At 37.8% G+C, this 21,379-nt stretch overlaps 1 protein-coding gene across 1 annotated transcript; it reads right to left on the bottom strand.

The window, feature by feature from the left end:
- Positions 1-6,808: 6,808 nt before the first annotated feature.
- On the bottom strand, positions 6,809-19,173 carry LOC130909579 (growth factor receptor-bound protein 7-like). The gene is made up of 13 exons (XM_057826241.1): positions 18,916-19,173; positions 17,521-17,638; positions 15,107-15,172; positions 14,883-15,042; positions 14,699-14,823; positions 14,559-14,633; positions 12,042-12,290; positions 11,877-11,975; positions 11,724-11,810; positions 8,532-8,639; positions 8,307-8,449; positions 8,156-8,249; positions 6,809-8,094 (listed from the first exon to the last, which is right to left on the bottom strand). Exons 1-13 carry the CDS (start codon positions 19,008-19,010, stop codon positions 7,936-7,938), a joined length of 1,578 nt encoding a protein of 525 aa, XP_057682224.1. The 5' UTR covers positions 19,011-19,173; the 3' UTR covers positions 6,809-7,935.
- Positions 19,174-21,379: the final 2,206 nt, after the last annotated feature.

The following is a 21,379-nucleotide window of genomic DNA, read 5'->3' as shown; positions in this document are numbered from 1 at the left end:
TAAAGGAGACCCCCTCCCGCTACGCACACACTCCCCCGCAGCCTCTTAAAGGGCCGACACCCCATCTGCAACAACTTTGATCTCAGCATCAGCATCTCACACACACACTCACGCACGCACACACATAGCAGTGGGAAAAAAACGGGAAAAAAAAAGAACAACTGACCCACAGGGTCATAACATATAGGCTTTTTTTTCTTTTAAAAAAAAGGCTTTTTTCTTAAAAAAAAAAACGACCATGTATAGTAGTCTTTTTTTTTTTGTCAAAAAATGGCCATGTATATTCAGGCTTTTTTTTTCTCAAAAAAGCGACCATGTATAGTAAGCCTTTTTTTTCTTTTAAAAAAACGACCATGTGCCAGGCTTTTTCTTCAAAAAATGACCATTTATAATCAGGCTTTTTTTTTTTTTTTTTTGTAAAAAAAATAATAAAACGACCACTAGTAAAATGACCATGTATAGTAAGGTTTTTTTCTTTAAAAAAATGACAATGTATTGTAAGGATCTTTCCTTTAAAAAAAAAAAAAAAAAATTAAAAAAAAGACGACATGTACTTACTGAGTTACTTTTTTCTTTAAAAAAAGACAATGTATAGAAAGGCTTTTTTTTCTTCGAGAAACGACCATGTGTAGTAACGCTTTTTTTCTTACAAAAAAACAACCATGTATAGTCAGGCTTTTTCTTTTCTTAAAAAAAAAAAAAACGACCACATATAGCAAGGTTTTTTTCTTTAAAAAATGGCAATGTATTGTCGAGTAAGGCATTTTTCTTTAAAAAATGACCATGTATAGTAAGGCTTTTTTCTTCCAAAAATGACCATGTATAGTATGGCTTTTCTTTTTTTTCTTAAAAAAAACGACCATGTATAGAAAGGCTATTTTCTTCAAAAAACGACCATGTATAGCAAGGTCCTTTAAAAAAAATGACCATGTATAGTAAGGCTGTTTTCTTCAAAAATGACCATGTATTATATTGCTTTTCTTTTTTTTTTTCTTAAAAAAACGACCATGTATAGTAAGGCTTTTTTTCTGCAGAAAATGACCATGTATATTGAGGCTTTATTCTTTAAAAAAATGACAATGTATATTAAGGCTATTTTCTTCAAAAAACGACCATGTGTAGTAAGGCTTTTTTTTTTCTTAAAAAAATGACCATGTATAGTAAGGCTTTTTTCTTCAAAAAACGACCATGTGTAGTAAGGCTTTTTTTTTTCTTAAAAAAAATGACCATGTATAGTAAGGCTTTTTTCTTCAAAAATGACCATGTGTAGTATGGCTTTTCTTTTTTTTTCTTAAAAAAACAACCATGTATAGCAAGGGTTTTTTCTTCAAAAAATGACCATGTATAGTAAGGTTTTTTTCTTCAAAAAAATGACAATGTATAGTAAGGCTATTTTCTTCAAAAAACGACCATGTGTAGTAAGGCTTTTATTTTTCTTTAAAAAACGACCATGTATAGTAAGGCTTTTTTCTTCAAAAAACGACCATGTGTAGTAAGGCTTTTTTTTTTTTTTCTTAAAAAAACGACCATGTATAGCAAGGCTTTTTTCTTCCAAAATGACCATGTGTAGTATGGCTTTTCTTTTTTTTCTTATAAAAACGACCATGTATAGCAAGGGTTTTTTTTCTTCAAAAAATGACCATGTATAGTAAGGTTTTTTTCTTCAAAAAATGACAATGTATAGTAAGGCTATTTTCTTCAAAAAATGACCATGTATAGCAAGGTTCTTTTAAAAAAATGACCATGGAGAGTAAGGCCTCTTTCTTCAAAAAATGACCATGTATAGTAACGCTTTTTTTTGTTAAAAAATGACCATTTATAGTCATGCTTTTTTTCTTCAAAAAACGACCATGTATAGCAAGGTTCTTTTTAAAAAATGACCATGTATAGTAAGGCTATTTTTTTCTTTTTAAAAAACGACCATGTATAGTAAGTTTTTTTTTTCTTAAAAAAAAAAAAAAGACCATGTATTGTAAGGTTTTTATCTTTAAAAAAAAATGACCATGTATAGTAAGGCTTTTTCTTCCAAAAAATGACTATGTATAGTAAGGCTTTTTTTCTTAAAAAATGACCATGTATAGAAAGGCTTTTTTCTTCAAAAAACGACCATGTATAGCAAAGTTCTTTTTAAAAAAATGACCATGTATAGTAAGGCTATTTTCTTTAAAAAATGACCATGTGTAGTAAGGCTTTTTTCTTCAAAAAATGACCATGTATAGTATGGCTTTTATTTTTCTTTAAAAACGACCATGTATAGTAAGGCTTTTTCTTCCAAAAAATGACTATGTCTAGTAAGGCTTTTTTTTCTTTAAAAAATGACCATGTATAGTAAGGCTTTTTTCTTCAAAAAATGATCATGTATAGTAAGGCTTTTTTTTTCTTAAAAAAAAAAGACCATGTATAGTAAGGCTTTTTCTTCAAAATGACCATGTATAGTATGGTTTTTATTTTTCTTTAAAAAATGACCATGTATGGTAAGGCTTTTTTCTTCAAAAAACGACCATGTGTAGTAAGGCTTTTTTTTTCCTTTAAAAAAAAAATGACAATGTATAGTAAGGCTATTTTCTTCAAAAAACGACCATGTATAGCAAGGTTCTTTTAAAAAAATGACCATGGAGAGTAAGGACTCTTTCTTCAAAAAATGACCATGTATAGTAAGGCTTTTTTTTTTTTTTTCCAAATGACCATATATAGTAAGACTTTTTTCTTTAAAAAATGACCATGTATAGTAAGGTTTTTTTTTTCTTAAAAAGAAACGACCATGTATAGCAAGGTTCTTTTGAAAAAATGACCATGTATAGTAAGGCTATTTCCTTCAAAAAACGACTGTGTAGTAAGGCTTTTTTTCCTTCAAAAAATGACCATGTATAGTAAGGCTTTTTTTTTCTTTTAAAAAAAAAGACCATGTATAGTAAGGCTTTTTTCTTAAAAAATGACCATGTATAGTATGGCTTTAATTTTTCTTTGAAAAACGACCATGTATAGTAAGGCTTTTTTCTTCAAAAACGACCATGTGTAGTAAGGCTTTTTTTTTTCTTTAAAAAAATGACAATCTATAGTAAGGCTATTTTCTTCAAAAAACAACCATGTATAGCAAGGTTCTTTTAAAAAAAATGACCATGGAGAGTAAGGCCTCTTTCTTCAAAAAATGACCATGTATAGTAAGGCTTTTTTTGTTAAAAAATGACCATATATATAGTAAGACTTTTTTCTTAAAATAAAATGACCGTGTATAGTAAGGTTTTTTTTTCTTAAAAAGAAACGACCATGTATAGCAAGGTTCTTTTAAAAAATGACCATGTATAGTAAGGCTATTTTCTTCAAAAAACGACCATGTGTAGTAAGGCTTTTTTCTTCAAAAAATGACCATGCATAGTATGGCTTTTATTTTTCTTTAAAAACGACCATGTATAGTAAGGCTTTTTCTTCCAAAAAAAAATGACTATGTATAGTAAGGCTTTTTTCTTAAAAAATGACCATGTATAGTATGGCTTTTATTTTTCTTTGAAAAACGACCATGTATAGTAAGGCTTTTTTCTTCAAAAACGACCATGTGTAGTAAGGCTTTTTTTTTTCTTTAAAAAAATGACAATCTATAGTAAGGCTATTTTCTTCAAAAAACAACCATGTATAGCAAGGTTCTTTTAAAAAAAATGACCATGGAGAGTAAGGCCTCTTTCTTCAAAAAATGACCATGTATAGTAAGGCTTTTTTTGTTAAAAAATGACCATATATATAGTAAGACTTTTTTCTTAAAATAAAATGACCGTGTATAGTAAGGTTTTTTTTTTCTTAAAAAGAAACGACCATGTATAGCAAGGTTCTTTTAAAAAATGACCATGTATAGTAAGGCTATTTTCTTCAAAAAACGACCATGTGTAGTAAGGCTTTTTTCTTCAAAAAATGACCATGCATAGTATGGCTTTTATTTTTCTTTAAAAACGACCATGTATAGTAAGGCTTTTTCTTCCAAAAAAAAATGACTATGTATAGTAAGGCTTTTTTTTTTCTTAAAAAATGATCATGTGTAGTAATGTTTTTTTCTTCAAAAAACGACCATGTATAGCAAGGTTCTTTACTTTAAAAAAATGACCATGTATAGTAAGGCTATTTTCTTCAAAAAACGACTATGTGTAGTATGGCTTTTTTTTCTTAAAAAAATGACCATGTATAGTAAGGCTTTTTTCTTCAAAAAATGACCATGTATAGTAAGGCTTTTTTTTTCTTTAAAAAAAAATGACCATGTATAGTAAGGCTTTTTTCTTCAAAAAAAGACCATGTATAGTAAGGCTTTTTTCTTCAAAAAACGACCATGTATAGTAAGGCTTTTTTTTTCTTAAAAAAAAAAAAAAGACCATGTATAGTAAGGCTATTTTCTTCAAAAAACGACCATGTGTAGTAAGGCTTTTTTCTTCAAAAAATGACCATGTATAGTATGGCTTTTATTTTTCTTTAAAAACGGCCATGTATAGTAAGGCTTTTTCTTCCAAAAAAATGACTATGTATAGTAAGGCTTTTTTCTTCAAAAAATGACCATGTATAGTAAGGCTTTTTTTTTCTTTAAAAAAAAAAAAAAAAAAAAAAGACCATGTATAGTAAGGCTTTTTTCTTCAAAAAATGACCATTTATAGTAAGGCTTTTTTCTTCAAAAAACGACCATGTATAGCAAGGTTCTTTACTTTAAGAAAATGACCATGTATCGTAAGGCTATTTTCTTCAAAAAACGACTGTGTAGTAAGGCTTTTTTTTTCTTTAAAAAAAAATGACCATGTATAGTAAGGCTTTGTTCTTCAAAAAATGACCACGTATAGTATGGCTTTTTCTTAAAAAAAAAAAAAAAAAAAAAAAAGACAATGTATAGTAACGCTCTTTTCTTCCAAAAATGACCCTGTATAGTAAAGCTCTTTATTTTCTTTAAAAAACGACCATGTTTACTAAAGCTTTAAAAAAAAAAATACAACCAAAAAAACAATAAGTAGGCTTTTTTTTTCTTCAAAAAAATGACCATGTATAGTAAGGCTTTTTTCTTCAAAAAAAAAAGACCATTTATAGTAAGGCTTTTTTCTTCAAAAAACGACCATGTATAGCAAGGTTCTTTACTTAAAAAAAATGACCATGTATCGTAAGGCTATTTTCTTCAAAAAACGACTATGTGTAGTAAGGCTTTTTTTTTTCTTTAAAAAAATGACCATGTATAGTAAGGCTTTGTTCTTCAAAAAATGACCATGTATAGTATGGCTTTGTTCTTCAAAAAATGACCATGTATAGTATGGCTTTTTCTTAAAAAAAAAAAAAAAAAAAAAGAATGTATAGTAACGCTCTTTTCTTCAAAAAATGACCCTGTATAGTAAAGCTCTTTATTTTCTTTAAAAAACGACCATGTTTACTAAAGCTTTAAAAAAAAAAATACAACCAAAAAAACAATAAGTAGGCTTTTTTTTTCTTCAAAAAAATGACCATGTATAGTAAGGCTTCTTTCTTCAAAGATTACCATGTAAAGTGAGGCCTTTTTTCTTTAAAAAATGACCATGTATCGTAAGGCTTTTTTTTTTCTTAAAAAATGACCATGTATAGTAAGGCTATTTTCTTCAAAAAAATGACCATGTATAGTAAGGCCTCTTTCTTCAAAAAACGACCATGTGTAGTAAGCCTTTTTTTTTTTTTTTTTTTTTTTTAATGACCATGTATAGTAAGGCTTTTTTCTTTAAAAAAAAAAAAAGACCATGTATAGTAAGGTTTTTTTCTTAAAACAACGACGATGTATAGCAAGGTTTTTTTCTTCAAAAAATGACCATGTATGGCTTTTACTTTTCTTAAAAAACAACAATGTATAGTGAGGCTCTTTATTTTCTTCGAAAAACGAGCATGTTTAGTCAGGCTTTAAAAAAAAAACAATAGGTAGGCCTTTTTTTTTTTCTTAAAAAACGACCATGAAGAGTAAGGCTTTTTTTTTCTGAAAAAAAAAAAGACCATGTATAGTAAGGCTATTTTCTTCAAAAAATGACCATGTGTAGTAAGGCTTTTTTTTTTCTTAAAAAAAAATGACCATGTATAGTAAGGCTTTTTTCTTCAAAAAACGACCATGTATAGCAAGGTTCTTTACTTTAATAAAATGACCATGTATAGTAAGGCTTTTTTCTTTAAAAAAATGACCATGTATAGTAAGTTTTTTTTTTCTTCTTAAAAACGACCATGTATAGCAAGGTTTTTTTCTTCAAAAAATGACCATGTATGGCTTTTACTTTTCTTAAAAAACAACCATGTTTCAAGAGGCTCTTTATTTTCTTCGAAAAACGACCATGTTTAGTAAGGCTTTAAAAAAAAAAAAAAACAATAGGTAGGCTTTTTTTTCTTAAAAAACGACCATGTATATATAGTAAGGCTTTTTTTTCTTCAAAAAATGACCATGTATAGAGTAAGGCTTTTTATTTCCTTCAAAAAAAATGACCATGTATCGTAAGGCTTTTTTTAATCTTAAAAAGCGACCATATAAAGAGAGGTTTTTTTTTTACTTTAAAAAATGACCATATATAGTAAGGGTCTTTATTTTCTTCAAAAAACGACCACGTGTAGTAAGGCTTTTTTTTTTTAAATAATAAAAGACCATGTATAGTCAGGCTTTTTTTTTTTCTGAAAAAATTACCATGTATAGTAAGACTATTTTCTTTAAAAAAACGACCATGTTTAGCAAGACTTTTTTTTTTTAAACGACCATGTCGCAAGTTTTTTTTCTTCAAAAAGAGACCATGTACAGTATCGCTTTTTTTTTCTTAAAAAACCCCACCATGTATAGTAAGGCTTTTTTTCTTAAAAAACGACCACGTATAGCAAGGTTTTTTTCTTCAAAAAATGACCATGGATAGTAAGGCTTTTTTCTTCAAAAAATAACCAGGTATAGCAAGTATTTTTTTCTTCAAAAAATGACCATGTATAGTACGGCTTTTATTTTTCTTTAAAAAACTATGTACAGTAAGGCTTTTTATCTTCTTAAAAAAACAACAACCGTGTAGAGCAAGGTTTTATTTTTTCTTAAAAAAAAAAAAAAACATGTATAGCAAGGTTTTTTTTTTCTTCAAAAAACGACCATTTACAGTAATGCTTTTTTCTTCAAAAAATGACCATGTGTAGTAAGGCTTTTTTTTTTTTTTCTTAATAATAAAAAAAGACCATGTATAGTCAGGCTTTTTTTCCTGAAAAAACGACCATGTATAGCAAGATTTTTTTTTCTTTAAAAAATGACCATGTAAAGCTTTTTTTTTCCCTTGAAAAATGAGCATGTATAGTAAGGCTTTTTTTTTTTTTTTTTCCTAAAAAAAACATTTATAGTCAGGCTTTTTTTTTCTTTCTAAAATGACCATGTCTTGTAAGGCTTTTTTCTTTAAAAAATGACCATATATATTAAGGTCTTTTTTTTTTCTTCTAAAAATGACCATGTATGGCAGGGGTCCCCAAACTACGGCCCACCTCCACATTTGGTCCCGCCCCCTGAACATTACCAGAGAGCATTTTATTTTTTCTCAATAGTGTTATTTATTTCCTGGCCTTTTTCTGTGATGAACTCAGAGAGGGTTATTTGGTTATTATCTATTTAATTAATAGTGTTATAATAATAATAATAATAAATAATTATTATTTTTATTTCATTTACTTTTGTTCCGTGAAGAATCCAGAAAGGGTTATTTGATTGTGGCTTTCTGAAAAACAATTTTTTTTTTACATTTAGGCACTCCTGCAATCGTCACACTTTTTCTGTTACAAACTGACCCCGGCCCCTCATCAGAGAAGGGAAAAGTCATGTGGCCCACACAGGAAAAAGTTTGGGGACCCCTGATGTCTAGTGTTATGCCCTGGGAGAAATTTGCCAAAACAAACAAAAAAAATCTAAGAAAACAATACCTTCCCTCACAAAAAGAGAAAGGTCAAATTAAAGACATGTCATGACCTAATCGACGTCGAATCGCATGTGCACGGGTGCTTGAGGCAGACGGGCAGGATGCCCTTATTGATCTGGTGGAAATCCACCAGCTGCAGCAGGTCCGCGAAGAGCGTCACCCCGTCGTCCATGGTCAGATATCGACGCTCGCGGTCCTCGCACTGCAAACGCAACGGAGGTCAGCGTACGCGCGTGCGTACCGAAACGCGGTGGCGCTCTCACGGGGATGACCAGGAAGTGTTTGGTCTTCTGCCGGAAGCACAAGGATAAGACGAAGCACCGCGCGTGCTGCCGGCTGCTCCGGATCAGGAACGTCCTGCGGAGAGCCGGGGTCATAAAGTAGGCCACGGCGGCGGTCGCCACGTGTGCTCACCCATCGACGAGGCCTCGCTTCTCCATCAGCAGCCGCGCTTGCTCCCTGGACACGTCGCCGTGGAACCACGGCCGGCCCTCGTGGAGCGGCGCGTCGGGCAGCGAGTTCAAAACGGGCGGGCCGCAAAGGAGAACTTCGTGACGCTAAAGCACAAAAACAAACACATAAAAAAAGGGGGTCAAAACAAGGTGACCGCGGATGGAGAAGGCCTCGCCCCCTCCTCACCCTCGGAGGACGTCCTTCGCACCACTCGGCGTCGGCGGGGTTCTCCACGACTCGACCGCCGGCGCTTCCGGAAAAGTCCATCGCCACCAAACAGGCTTCCGACTTGGCCTGCAGGCAAAAGAAAAAATAGAAAATCACCTGCAAGTACCCCAAAACCAACCGGAAGTGATCGGAAATCAATTTTGACCCAAAATCAAAAGAACGTGACATAAAATCAACAGGAAGTGACCCATACAGCGGTACGAAAAAGTATCTGAAGCTTGTGGAAATTTCTCACATTTCTGCGTAAAATTACCATCAAATGTAATCTGATCTGTCAAAATCACACAGATGAAAATACAGTGTCTGCTTTAACTAAAACCACCCAAACATTTATAGGTTTTCATATTTTAATGAAGATAGCATGCAAACAATGACAGAAGGGGGAAAAATAAGTAAGTGAAGCCTCTGCCTAAGGAAACTTAAAGAGCAATTGAAACCAATTTTTACCAAACATTTTCAGTCAGGTGTGTGCTCAATCACTGATGAGTGGTTTAAAGCTGCCCTGTCCACTATAAAACACACACCTGGTAAGAATTGTCTTGATGAGAAGCATGGTCTGATGTGCATCATGGCTCAGTCAAAAGAGCTGTCTGAAGACCTGCGATCAAGGATTGTTGATTTGTTTAAAGCTGGGAAAGGATAAAAAACCATCTCTAAAAGTCTGGATGTTCATCAATCGACAGTCAGAGAAGTTGTCTACAAATGTAGAGAGTTTGGCACTGTTGCTTCTCTGAAAGACTGGCTGTCCACCAAAGATGACGCCAAGGGTTCAGCGCAGAATACTCAGAGAGGTAAAAATTAACCCCTGAGTGTCTGCTAAAGACTTACAGAAATCACTGCACAGTCCAATATTTCTGTGCACACATAAACTATATGTAAAGCTATGGCCAAGAATGGTGTTCATGGGAGGAATTCACTGCTATCTAAAAAAAACATTGTTGCTCGTTTATTGTTCGCAAAAAGGCACTTGGACACCCCACGGAAGTTTTGGCAAAATATTCTGTGGACTGATGAAATCAAAGTTTAATTGTTTGGGAGTAACACACAACGACATGTGTGGAGGAAAAATGGAACAGTTCACCAACATCAACACCTCATCCCCACCGTGAAGCATGGTGGAGAGAGTGTCATGATTTTTGGACTGTTTTGCTGCCTCAGGGCCTGGACAACTTCCAATCATTAATGGAAGAATGAATTCAAAGGTTTATCAGGATGTTTTGCAGGAAATCTTGAAGCCGTCTGTCAGACAGTTGAAGCTAAAAAGAGGATGACACAGAAGTAAATCAACTTCAGAATGGTTTCAGAAGAACAAAATACACGTTCTGGAGTGGCCAAAGTCCAGACTTGAACCCCATTGAGATGCTGTGGCATGACCTATAGACAGCGTTTCATGCCAGGCATCTCAGGGATCTGACTGCACTACAGCAGTTTTGTAGAGAACAATGGGCCAAGATTAGTCCTGAACGATGTGCCAGACTGATCTGCAGCTACAGGAAGTGTCTGGTTGAAGTTATTGCTGCAAAAGAGGAGGGGCACAAAATATGAAATGTGATGGTTCACTGACTTATTTACCCCCCTTCTGTCATTGTTTGCATGCTATCCTCATTAAAATAGGAAAACCTATAAATGTTTGGGTGGTTTTAGTTAGATCAGACAGTTTTTTCATCCGTGTGATTTTGAGAAAGATCAGGTCACATTTGATGGTGATTTTATGCGGAAATGTGAGACATTTCAAAAGGTTTTGCCATGTAGCAAAATTGATTTTGCCATGTGGCATATTTTTGCCGTGTGGCAAAATGGATTTTGCCATGTGGCATTTTTTTGCCATGGGGATTGTTTTTGCCATGTGGCAAAATTGATTTTGCCATGTGGCATTTTTTTTGCCATGGGGATTTTTTTGCCATGTGGCATTTTTTTTCCATGTGGCCTTTTTTTGCCATGTGGCAAAAATGATTTTGCCATGTGGCATTTTTTTGGCATGTGGCCAAATAAATTTTGCCATGTGGATTTTTTTTGCTATGTGGCAAAATGGATTTTACCATGTGGCTTTTTTTTTGCCATGTGGCATGTTTTTGCCATGTGGCAAAATGGATTTTGCCATGTGGAATTTTTTTTGCCGTGGGGATTTTTTTTGCCATGTGGCAAAATGGATTTTGCCATGTCGCATTTTTTTGCCATGTGGCAAAATGAATTTTACCACGTGGCATTTTTTGCCATGTGGCAAAATAGATTTTGCCATGTGGCATTTTTTTTGCCATGTCGCATTTTTTTGCCATGTGGCAAAATGAATTTTACCACGTGGCATTTTTTGCCATGTGGCAAAATAGATTTTGCCATGTGGCATTTTTTTTGCCAATGGGATTTTTTTTGCCATGTGGCAAAAATGATTCTGCCATGTGTTTTTTTTTTTTTGCCATGTGGCTTTTTTTTTGCATTGTGGCAAAAATGATTTTGCCATGTGGAATTTTTTTTGCCATGTGGCATTTTTTTTCCATGTGGCAAAAATGATTTTGCCATGTGGCATTTTTTTGGCATGTGGCCAAATAAATTTTGCCATGTGGATTTTTTTTGCTATGTGGCAAAATGGATTTCACCATGTGGATTTTTTTTTTTTGCCATGTGGCATGTTTTTTCCATGTGGCAAAATGGATTTTGCCATGTGGATTTTTTTTTGCCGTGGGGATTTTTTTTGCCATGTGGCAAAATTGATTAAGCCATGTCGCATTTTTTTGCCATGTGGCAAAATGAATTTTACCACGTGGCATTTTTTGCCATGTGGCAAAATAGATTTTGCCATGTGGCATTTTTTTTGCCATGGGGATTTTTTTTGCCATGTGGCAAAATGGATTTTGCCATGTGGCAAAATGAATTTTACCACGTGGCATTTTTTGCCATGTGGCAAAATAGATTTTGCCATGTGGCATTTTTTTTGCCATTGGGATTTTTTTTGCCATGTGGCAAAAATGATTCTGCCATGTGTTTTTTTTTTTGCCATGTGGCTTTTTTTTTTGCATTGTGGCAAAAATGATTTTGCCATGTGGAATTTTTTTTGCCATGTGGCCAAATTAATTTTGCCATGTGCATTGATCCAAAATGTACAGGAAGTAACCCGCCCAGTGTTAATCATTCATTCATAATCTACGGGCTCACTTTGCCATCTGTCAGGTTGGTCTGGCCATCCGGCGGTGGCCGACTACATGTGGCTTGTTGGAAGTTCATCTGTAGCTGCTTCCCATACTGAGGGCGAGCGGACAGAAAAGGTTAGAGGTCATCCGCGGCGCGAGGCCGACCGGCAGCTCCGACCTTGAACAATCTGAAGGCGGATGTCCAGCAAGTTCTGCTGCGCTCGCTGTCGGCGCAAAACATCTTGAGGTGGGGAAGGCGTACCGGACTTCCCGATGGCTGCGCGCAACACGGCTGAGGTGAGGCCGCATCGATGGAAGCGGCGCGGCGAGCGAGGTCACTCACCGCGATGGCGAAGCAGAAGCGCTTGGGCGCGGCGTAGACTTTACGCGCGTCGGACACATTGTAGACGTGATGGTCGGTGATGTCGGCCACGTAGTGAAGGTGGCGGGGCTCCTTGGAAGCGCCCTTGGACGAGCGGTAGAGTCCCGAACGTCGCAGGAGTAAGTGCCGGCGTTTCCACGACTCGCGCAGCGACTCCTTCACGTGCAGGAAGCCTTGGATCTCGGGACACGAGCCCGACCGGACCAGGTCCTGAAATGACCACATACTATTTTTTATTTGCGTGTACTGTAGTTAGTAGTGTACCAAGATCTAGTTTCCAACCACCAGTTGCCCTACCCAAGATTGCTGCCAGCTACGCACTCTACCATAAAAAAAGACAATTATAGGCGTCCAATTGTGTGGCATCCAATAATCAAATGAGTTTATCCCTAGTAGACGTCCAATCAATTTGAAGAATAAGAGTGGCAGTGAAGGAATGTTTATTCGTTCACTGCCAGCCCTCCGCCTTCAAATGGATTGGACATTAAGTGCTGTTAAAGGCAAATAAAATGTTCTAAAAATTGGATGAGAAATAAGCTACTTATGATTTAATGTGAATGTCACTGTGTTGACTTTGATAGGAACCTTGCCACTACCAACATGGCCGCTCTGGGACCATGTTGGTAGGGGCCATGAAATGTCTTTACATGCTTATGCCGTCAATTGAAATGAGTTTATCACGAGTAGACGTCCAATCCATTTGAAGCGAGAGGGTGGCAACGAATGAACATCCACTCATTTGCTGCCATCCCTCCCACTTCAAATGAATTGGACATGTAGCGCTGTCAAATGCAAATAAAATCTTTTAAAAATTGGATGAGAAATAAGCTACTTTATGATTATTTGAATGTCAATGCATTGACTTTGATGGGAGCATTGACCCTACCAACATGGCCGCTCTGAGGCCATGTTGGTAGGGGCCATGAAATGTCTTTTCGTGCTTATGCCATCAATTTCAATGAGTTTATAACGAGTAAACATCCAATCAATTTGCAGCATGAGAGTGGCAGTGACGGAATGTTCATTGGTTTGCTGCTAGCCCTCCCACTTCAAATGGACTGGACATCCAGTCCTGCCAAAGTCAAATAAAATATATATTTTTTAAATGGATGAGAAATAAGCTAGTTATGACTTCATTTGATGCCATATTGGTAGGGGCCATAAAATGTCTTTTCATGCCTATGCCGTCAATTTCAATGAGTTTATCACGAATAGACGTCCAATCCATTTGAAGCAGGAGGGTGGAAACAAATTAATGTCCAATCATTTGCTGCCAGCCCTCCAACTTCAAATGAATTGGACATCCAGTGCTGTCAAAGGCAAATAAAATATATTAAAAATTGGATAAGAAATAAGCTACCTATGAGATGGGAACATAGCCTCTACCAACATGGCCGCTCTGAGGCCATGTCGGTAGGGGCAATGAAATGTCTTTTCATGCTTATGCCTTCAATTTCAATGAGTTTTGAAGGAGATAGTACCTTTTCTCGCAGGCACTGTCAAACTGTTTGCATTATTCTAACACACCTCATATCATCAATCAGGAAAGAGCATTGTTTCTCGAATTTACGGTTTGATTGTTTATATTACTATAACACACCCAATATAAAATAAATAGCACTTATACCATAGTTTAAGGAAAACAAGCAGAATATAGGGTATAAAGATACATGACGCCTTCTTATCACGGAAGCCCAACAAGTGCGTCACGCAACTGACTGAGCAAGAGTGACACTGACAAGCCTACGTCTGCACCACCAACTCTCGCAATCAGTTCTCCTGGACAGTCCAGAACAAATGGCGGAACGCCCAGTCCCAACACAAGGAACACCGGAGAATGCCCAATATCCAACTGATAACACGACTGACAAGACTCCAAGAATCCATTTGACGCTGAGGTGGCAAAATCCACAACCCTTGTTGCCCTGACAACAGTACCTCCCAAATCCTCCTGTCCAATCCACAAAGAGACAATAATCATAAATACACTGGCGCCGTTCCGGCAGTCTGGCTAAAAGGTCAGATTCCTTCAATCTATCACTAGGAGACGTCCAATCCATTTGAAGCATGAGAGCGGCAGTCAAGAAACGTTCATTCGTTCGCTGCCAGCCTTCCCACTGCAAATGGATTTGAAATCCAGTACTGTCAAAGGCAAATAAAATCTTTTAACCCTAACCCTGACTTCACTTGAATGTCAATGCATTGACTTTGAAGGGAACATAGCCCTTACCAACATGTCCGCTCTGAGGCCACGTTGGTAGGGGCCAATGAACGGACGTTCATTCGTTGCCACCCTCCTGCTTCAAATGGATTAGACATCTAGCACCATCATTGGCGGACAATAGCCAAGCTATTTTTTTTTTCTTCCAAAAACCAACACAGTATGGGCCGATAAGACACATATCGATATCGGGAGCCGAAAAATTATATCAGTTGATCAATAGTAGCTAGGTATGCGTTTCCGTGTCACCGACTCACCTGCACGAGCCGCTGCGACGTCATGACTTTGTCGCCGTCCGCGCTGTCTGAGATCATGGCGTCTGGAAAGAAGAGCTGACGGAACGACAGCAACGTCAAACGCGGCCACGTCATGTAACATCGCGTTCGAGTCGACCTACCCCGGGCTGGCGGAAGAATTGGTACTTGGCGTAATTCTCACTGAAGACCAGCCGCACGTCAGCCTCGGGGGTCCGGTCGCCGGCCTCGACCTCCGGCACTACCTCGTGGTCCTCCAAGCACCTTTCTGGCAAGAAGTGGATTCACGCCACGGGTAGGCGCCCGCGGGCAATCGGCCCGACTTACCCAGGCCGAGGGCGGGGCGAACCTCCAGCAGTGCCCGGTTCTCCCGGTCCACACCGCGTCGGGATACGCTCGCCAACAGGCCGCAGACATCCGCTGCTGTCGCACCGTCACGAACGCGTATCCAACGGGCGCGCTCGTCTGTGTCGAAAACCTTTAGCGACTGATATGACGAAGGCATTGAGATGCGCTCAAATGGGCGAGCTATCATGTGCGCGTAGACTTACTTTCCCATCTGTTCCATCTGGGCTCGTACTGCCGAACCGCTCGGACGCTTCAAAGTGACACCACTTCTGTTGCCAAATACAAACAATGAAACGCAGGTCACACGTTGGTGGTTAAATTTCCAGCAAGGCCGAGAACCAAAAGAGGTATTTGCCATGTGGGAAAATGGATTTTGCCATGTGGTATTTTTGTTTTTTGCCATGTGGCAAAATGGATTTTGCCAAGTGCCATTTTTTTTTGCCATGTGGCAAAATGGATTTTGGCATGTGCGATTTTTTTTTTTTTTGCCATTTGGCATTTTTTTCCCCATGTGGCAAAATGGATTTTGCCATGCGGCATTTTCTTTGCCATGTGGCAAAATGGATTTTGCCATCCGAAATTGTTGTTGCCATGTGGCAAAATGGATTTTGCCATGTGACATTTTTTTTGCCGTGTGGCAAAAAAAATTGCCATGTAGTCAAATATATTTTGCCATGTGGCATTTTTTCCCATGTGGCAAAATGGATTTTGGCATGTTGCATTTTTTTGCCAATTGGCAAAATGCATTTTGCCATGTGGCATTTTTTTTTGCCATGTGGCCTTTTTTTCTCATGTGGCGAAATGGATTTTGCAATGCGGCATTTTTTTTGCCATTTGGCAAAATGGATTTTGCCATGTGGCATTTTTTTGCCATGTGGAAAAATGGATTTTGCCATGCGGCATTTTTTTGCCATTTGGCAAAATGGATTTTACCATGTGGCCCTTTTTTTGCCAATTGGCAAAATGGATTTTGCCGTGAGGCATTTTTTGCTATGTGGCAAAATGGATTTTAACACGTGGCATTTTTTTTTGCCATGTGGCATTTTTTTGCCATTTGGCAAAATGGATTTTACCATGTGGCCCTTTTTTTGCCAATTGGCAAAATGGATTTTGCCGTGAGGCATTTTTTGCTATGTGGCAAAATGGATTTTAACACGTGGCATTTTTTTTTGCCATGTGGCATTTTTTTGCCATTTGGCAAAATGGATTTTGTCATGTGGCATTTTTTTGCCATGTGGCAAAATGGAGTTTTGCCACGTGGCATTTTTTGCCATTTGGTGAAATGGATTTTACCATGTGGATTTTTTTGCTATTTGGCAAATTTGATTTTGCCATGTGGCATTTTTTTATCATGGGGGAAATTTTTTTTGCCACGTGACGAAATGGATTTTGCCATATGGCAAAATGGATTTTACCATGTGGCCCTTTTTTTGCCAATTGGCAAAATGGATTTTGCCATGAGGCACTTTTTGCTATGTGGCAAAATGGATTTTAACACGTGGCATTTTTTTGCCATGCGGCATTTTTTTGCCATGTAGCAAATTGGAGTTTGCCATGTGGCATTTTTTTGCCATTTGGCAAATTTGATTTTGCCATATGGCATTTTTTTATCTTGGGGGGAAAATTTTTTGCCACGTGACGAAATGGATTTTGCCATGTGACCTTTTTTTGCAATGTGGCAAAATACATTTTAACATGTGGCGCTGTTTTGCCGTGTGGGAAAATGGATTTTGCTATGTGGCATGTTTTTGGTTTGTGGCAAAACAGTGTTTGCCATTTGGTATTTTTTTGGGTGGTATATGGCATTTTTTGGGGGGTGTATGGCAGTTTTGCAGGCCAAGCACATCCATGCCATTGACGGCCATGCACGTCCAAATTTTCCATTCATGGTCAAAAATCACAGTCACACATTTTTTTCTGCCATTGCGAAATGAATGAAATTTGGACGTACATGGTGTCAAAAAATGAACGGTGTCACTGACATGCACGCTATTGCTCACCCTATTGGTAACCTTAACCTCCCGTCAACGCTAGCTAGCAGAAGCCACCGAATGAACGTTGGTTCAGCCGCTGCAATCCCTCCCACTTCAAATGGATTGGACGTCTAGTGCTGTCAATGGCGGCCAACGAGTCAATCCTGATTTTTATTCTATTAATGGCCTTATGACATCAAATGAAAGAATCTACAGTAAGTATGGTTAGGAATACATTGATGTAACAAGCTACCTGTGTTATTAGTGCTTTGTTGTGACCAATGCTTTTTCCGGATGTGCCTCAATCGGAAGGAGCGACAAACTAGCCTGACCGGAACGTTCGGGTCCCTTCATGGAGCCGGTTGGACAGGTGAGCAGTGCAAAGCGTGCGTATGACGCGTGTCTGTCTTTTGTTTGGTTTGACATGTACGTAAGCGCATGAATAGCGGCTGTTCATCTTGCATGTGTGAAAAATCAACTGAAACCTGTGTTCACATACATTTTGGAGGCCACAATTTGTGGATGCCAGGTCTAATTATTTGTCATTTTTATATTATTTTGAATTTTTTGTAATGTAGTTATACATTTATCAATTAAAGCAAAATTACTTCAATCAAAATAACACTGATGATTCGTAAGCTCACGTGGGATGGTGGTGAAAGCGTCGACGTGGCAACGGGGGACACAGATGGGCCGCCCAATTCCGGGAACGGGTTCGGGACACATGGTGCCGAAGATGACAAACATTCCCTCCGTTTACTCCTAGGAGGAAAGAAAATGACGTTGGAACGTTATTTCATTTGTCCCCGACCAAATGGATTGGACGTTGAGTGCCGTCAATGGCATTGAAAGATGTCCTACCACTGTTTAAAAATTCGACATTCATCGTTGTCAATGGCGAGCAATGAGTTCACTTCCTTATGAAATTTAGGGTAATTACAGGTCATTTCCTGTATATTTTGGATCATTTCTGTTGGTTTTGAGCAAGGACCTAGGTTTGGTCTCAATATTGGTAGGGACAATAACCCTAACCCTAACAAAAATAAATAAAAATAGAGTCTTCCTTCAAGTAAAACACAACTGCTTTTGTCCACAAATTCATATAGATTAATGTTATGCTCACTCTGATGCAGGTCGGACTTTCAGCAGCAAAATTAGTGGTGTGTTCCCCACCTCCACAGCATTGACGTCTTTTTACATTACTTACAGCGGGTGCTGCTGGCAGGGAAAAAAAATCTAATATCAGTTGTCTTCGAAGGGGGCGGAGGAGGCAGCATGTTGTATTTCTGTCGGGGCTGTGACTGCGCGTGTGTTTGGGGGGTGGGGTCAAGTCATCAGCCAATCAAACATGCGTTCAAGGGAAAAACATTTAGCTATTGAAAAGGGGTCAATGTAAGTCTGAAAATAATGAAAGTACTGTAATTTACTTAATAATAGTAAGGTCAATTCTAGCCTTACAACATATCTTATATAAGTGAAGTCATTATATAAGGCAAATAAGGTTGCTTAAATGTTGGCGAGGACAATTTTAGCATCCTGAAAAGTTGCTAGTGTTAAGTCCCTACTCCCTGCCGTCCCTATGCATGCCTTCGCCCTTGGTTTTGAGTGTATTTCTGGGTCACTTCCTGTAAATTTTGGGGCTTTTTCATGTCACTTACGGTTGATTTAAGGGCATTTTTTTACCCCCCAATGAAAACGAATGGGGATGTTTTTGTCAAATTGGGGTGAAACCATATGATTTTGGAAAATTACGAGAATCAGATTAAAAATAAAATATTTTTGTCATTGCTAATTAATGTGGCTTTTTTTGTTGTTGTTGATGAACCGAAAAATTTTTGTCGCAATTGTTAAAGTGAGGGCTGAAATGGAAAGACTCGTAAGTATCTGTCAAAAGTGTGAGCCGAAAAAGTGGACGGGAAAACAAAACAAAACTACAGTATTACATATATCTCTAACCCAACACAATGGTCGTCAAGATGGACTTGTCAAAAGTCATGGCAATCTCAACTCGTCAAACAATCGACCACGTCACGACGTACCTGCTGCCGGCGGCGATGCTGATTGGCTGCGAGCGGCTAACTTCCGGCCACGTGACTTCTCCGGCATCTTCTTCCAAAGTTTGTTTTCGGGACATGTCCGTCTTGTGTTCTTTGTCCTCCCTGAAATGTTTCCGAAAATCACCGCGCACGCGCCAAAAACAACTCGTCGTCCGTTCGGCGACCTTTCTTTACGTGTAGTTTCTGAACGCACCTGCCGTTCACTTGTCTGTCTGCGGGCGTATCATGGCGACACCTTCGGATGGGGGAAGGAGCCATTGAGCACATGACGTCATCGACGCACCTGAAGCACCTCGGTAGCCCCGCCCCTCCACAAAAAAATCACAATTTATAATCATTGAATTAAAATTTTATTCGTAAAAATGACCCTGCTCTAACTCACGATTAAGTGCCTCTGACGGTGATAGACGTCTAATTGCTAACAAGTTAAATGTTATATATTGCAATAAAAATAATAAAGTCGTACGCTGTTAGAATTTAGAATACGCATTTATTGTAAAATTTAAACGCTCAAAAAAAATAAATAAATAAAAAAAACTTTGGTGTTAGTTGTCCTATTTTATAGTTACAGTGCTGGCCAAAAGTATTGGCACCCCTGCAATTCTGTCAGATAATGCTCAATTTCTCCCAGAAAATGATTGCAATTACAAATGCTTTGGTAGTAACATCTTCATTTATTTTGCTTACACTGAAAGCACACACGAGAGAGAGAAAAAATCATTATCATTTTACACAAAACTCCAAAAATGGGCCGGACAAAAGTATTAGCACCCTCAGCCTAATACTTGGTAGCACAACATTCAGACAAAATAACTGCGAACAACCAATTCCGGTATCCAACAATGACAGGTCTCTGAGATTTGAACGTTTCCTTCTCCTAAATGCCATATTCAGGTCTCTCCACAGGTGTTCTATGGGATTCAGGTCTGGACTCATTGCTGGTCACTTTAGAAGTGTCCAGTGCTTTGTCTCAAACCTTTTTCTAGTGCTTTTTGAAGAGTGTTTTGGGTCATTGTCCTGCTGAAGACCCATGACCTCTGAGGGAGACCCAGCTTTCTCACACGTTATGCTGCAAAATTGGTTGGTAGTGTTCAGACTTCATAATGCCAGGTACACGGTCAAGCAGTCCAGTGCCACAGGCAGCAAAGCAACCCCAAAACATCAGGGAACCTCCGCCATGTTTGACTGTGGGAACAGTGTTGCTTTGAAGACCTTTTTTTCCCCTGTAAACTCTACGCTTATGCCTTTTCCCAAAAAGCTCTATTTTTGTCTCATCTCACCAGAGAACATTCTTTCAAAACATTTTTGGCTTACTCAGGTAAGTTTTGGCAAACTCCAGCCTGGCTTTTTTTTTCCTCTATGGGTCAGAAGTTGGGTCTTCCTGGGTATCCTACTATAGCACTGGTGTCAAACGGACTCCATAAAAGGCCAAGTGGGTGCAGGTTTTCTTCCCAACTAATGAAGAGGACACCTTTTGACCAATCTGATCTCTTACATGGGTAATCAGTTAAACTTTGTCAGGTGCTGCTTGTTTCAACAGAAAATAATTGGTTAAACAGTTTGCGCGTTATCGGTTGGAACAAAATCCAGCACCCACTTGGCCCTTTGTGGAATTGGTTTGACACCTATGTACTATAGAGTCCCGTTTCATTCAAACACGTCGCCAATGGACAGTACGGGTTGACAATGTTGTACCCTTGGACTGCGGGACAGCTTGAACTTGTTTGGATGTGAGTCGAGGTTCTTTATCCACCATCCACACAAGCTTTCGTTGAAATGTCTTGGCAATTTTTATTTTCCGTTCACATCTAGGTTAACCACAGTGCCATGGGCTTTACACTTATTGATGACACTGCGCACAGTAGACACAGGAACATTCAGGTCTTCGGAGATGGGACTTGTAGCCTTGAGATTGCCCATGCTTCCTCACAATTTGGCTTCTCAAGTCCTCAGTTTTTTGGTCTTTTTTTTCTCCATGCTCAATGTGGCACGCACAAGGACACAGGACGGAGATTGAGTCAACTTTAATCCATTTTAACTGCCTGTTAGTGTGATTTAGTTCTTATCACGTTATGTGCCACAGGTAAGTAAAAGGTGCTGTTAATTACACAAATTAGAGAAGCATCACCTGATTTTTCAAAGGGCGCCAATACTTTTGTCCAGACCATTTTTGGAGTTTTGTTTAAAAACAATGATTTATTTTTATTTTTAAAAATTTCTTTTGTGTTTTTTCATTGCAAGCAAAATTAATGAATATATTACAACCAAAGCATTTGTAATTGCAATCATTTTCTGGGAGAAATTGAGCATTAGCCGAAAGAATTGCAGGGGTGCCAATACTTTTGCCCAGCACTGTATTCTGTAACAAAGATATGACAAACTAATATATTACATAAAATGATAACATTTTTTTCTCATATTATGTAGTTATGTTAGCATTACTTTT

This window comes from Corythoichthys intestinalis, chromosome 21, assembly GCF_030265065.1.
Source record: "Corythoichthys intestinalis isolate RoL2023-P3 chromosome 21, ASM3026506v1, whole genome shotgun sequence".
In the NCBI taxonomy this organism is placed as follows: Eukaryota; Metazoa; Chordata; class Actinopteri; order Syngnathiformes; family Syngnathidae; genus Corythoichthys; species Corythoichthys intestinalis.
The sequence above is the reverse complement of the archived record's forward strand: the minus strand, read 5'-3'. Positions and strand labels throughout refer to the sequence as shown.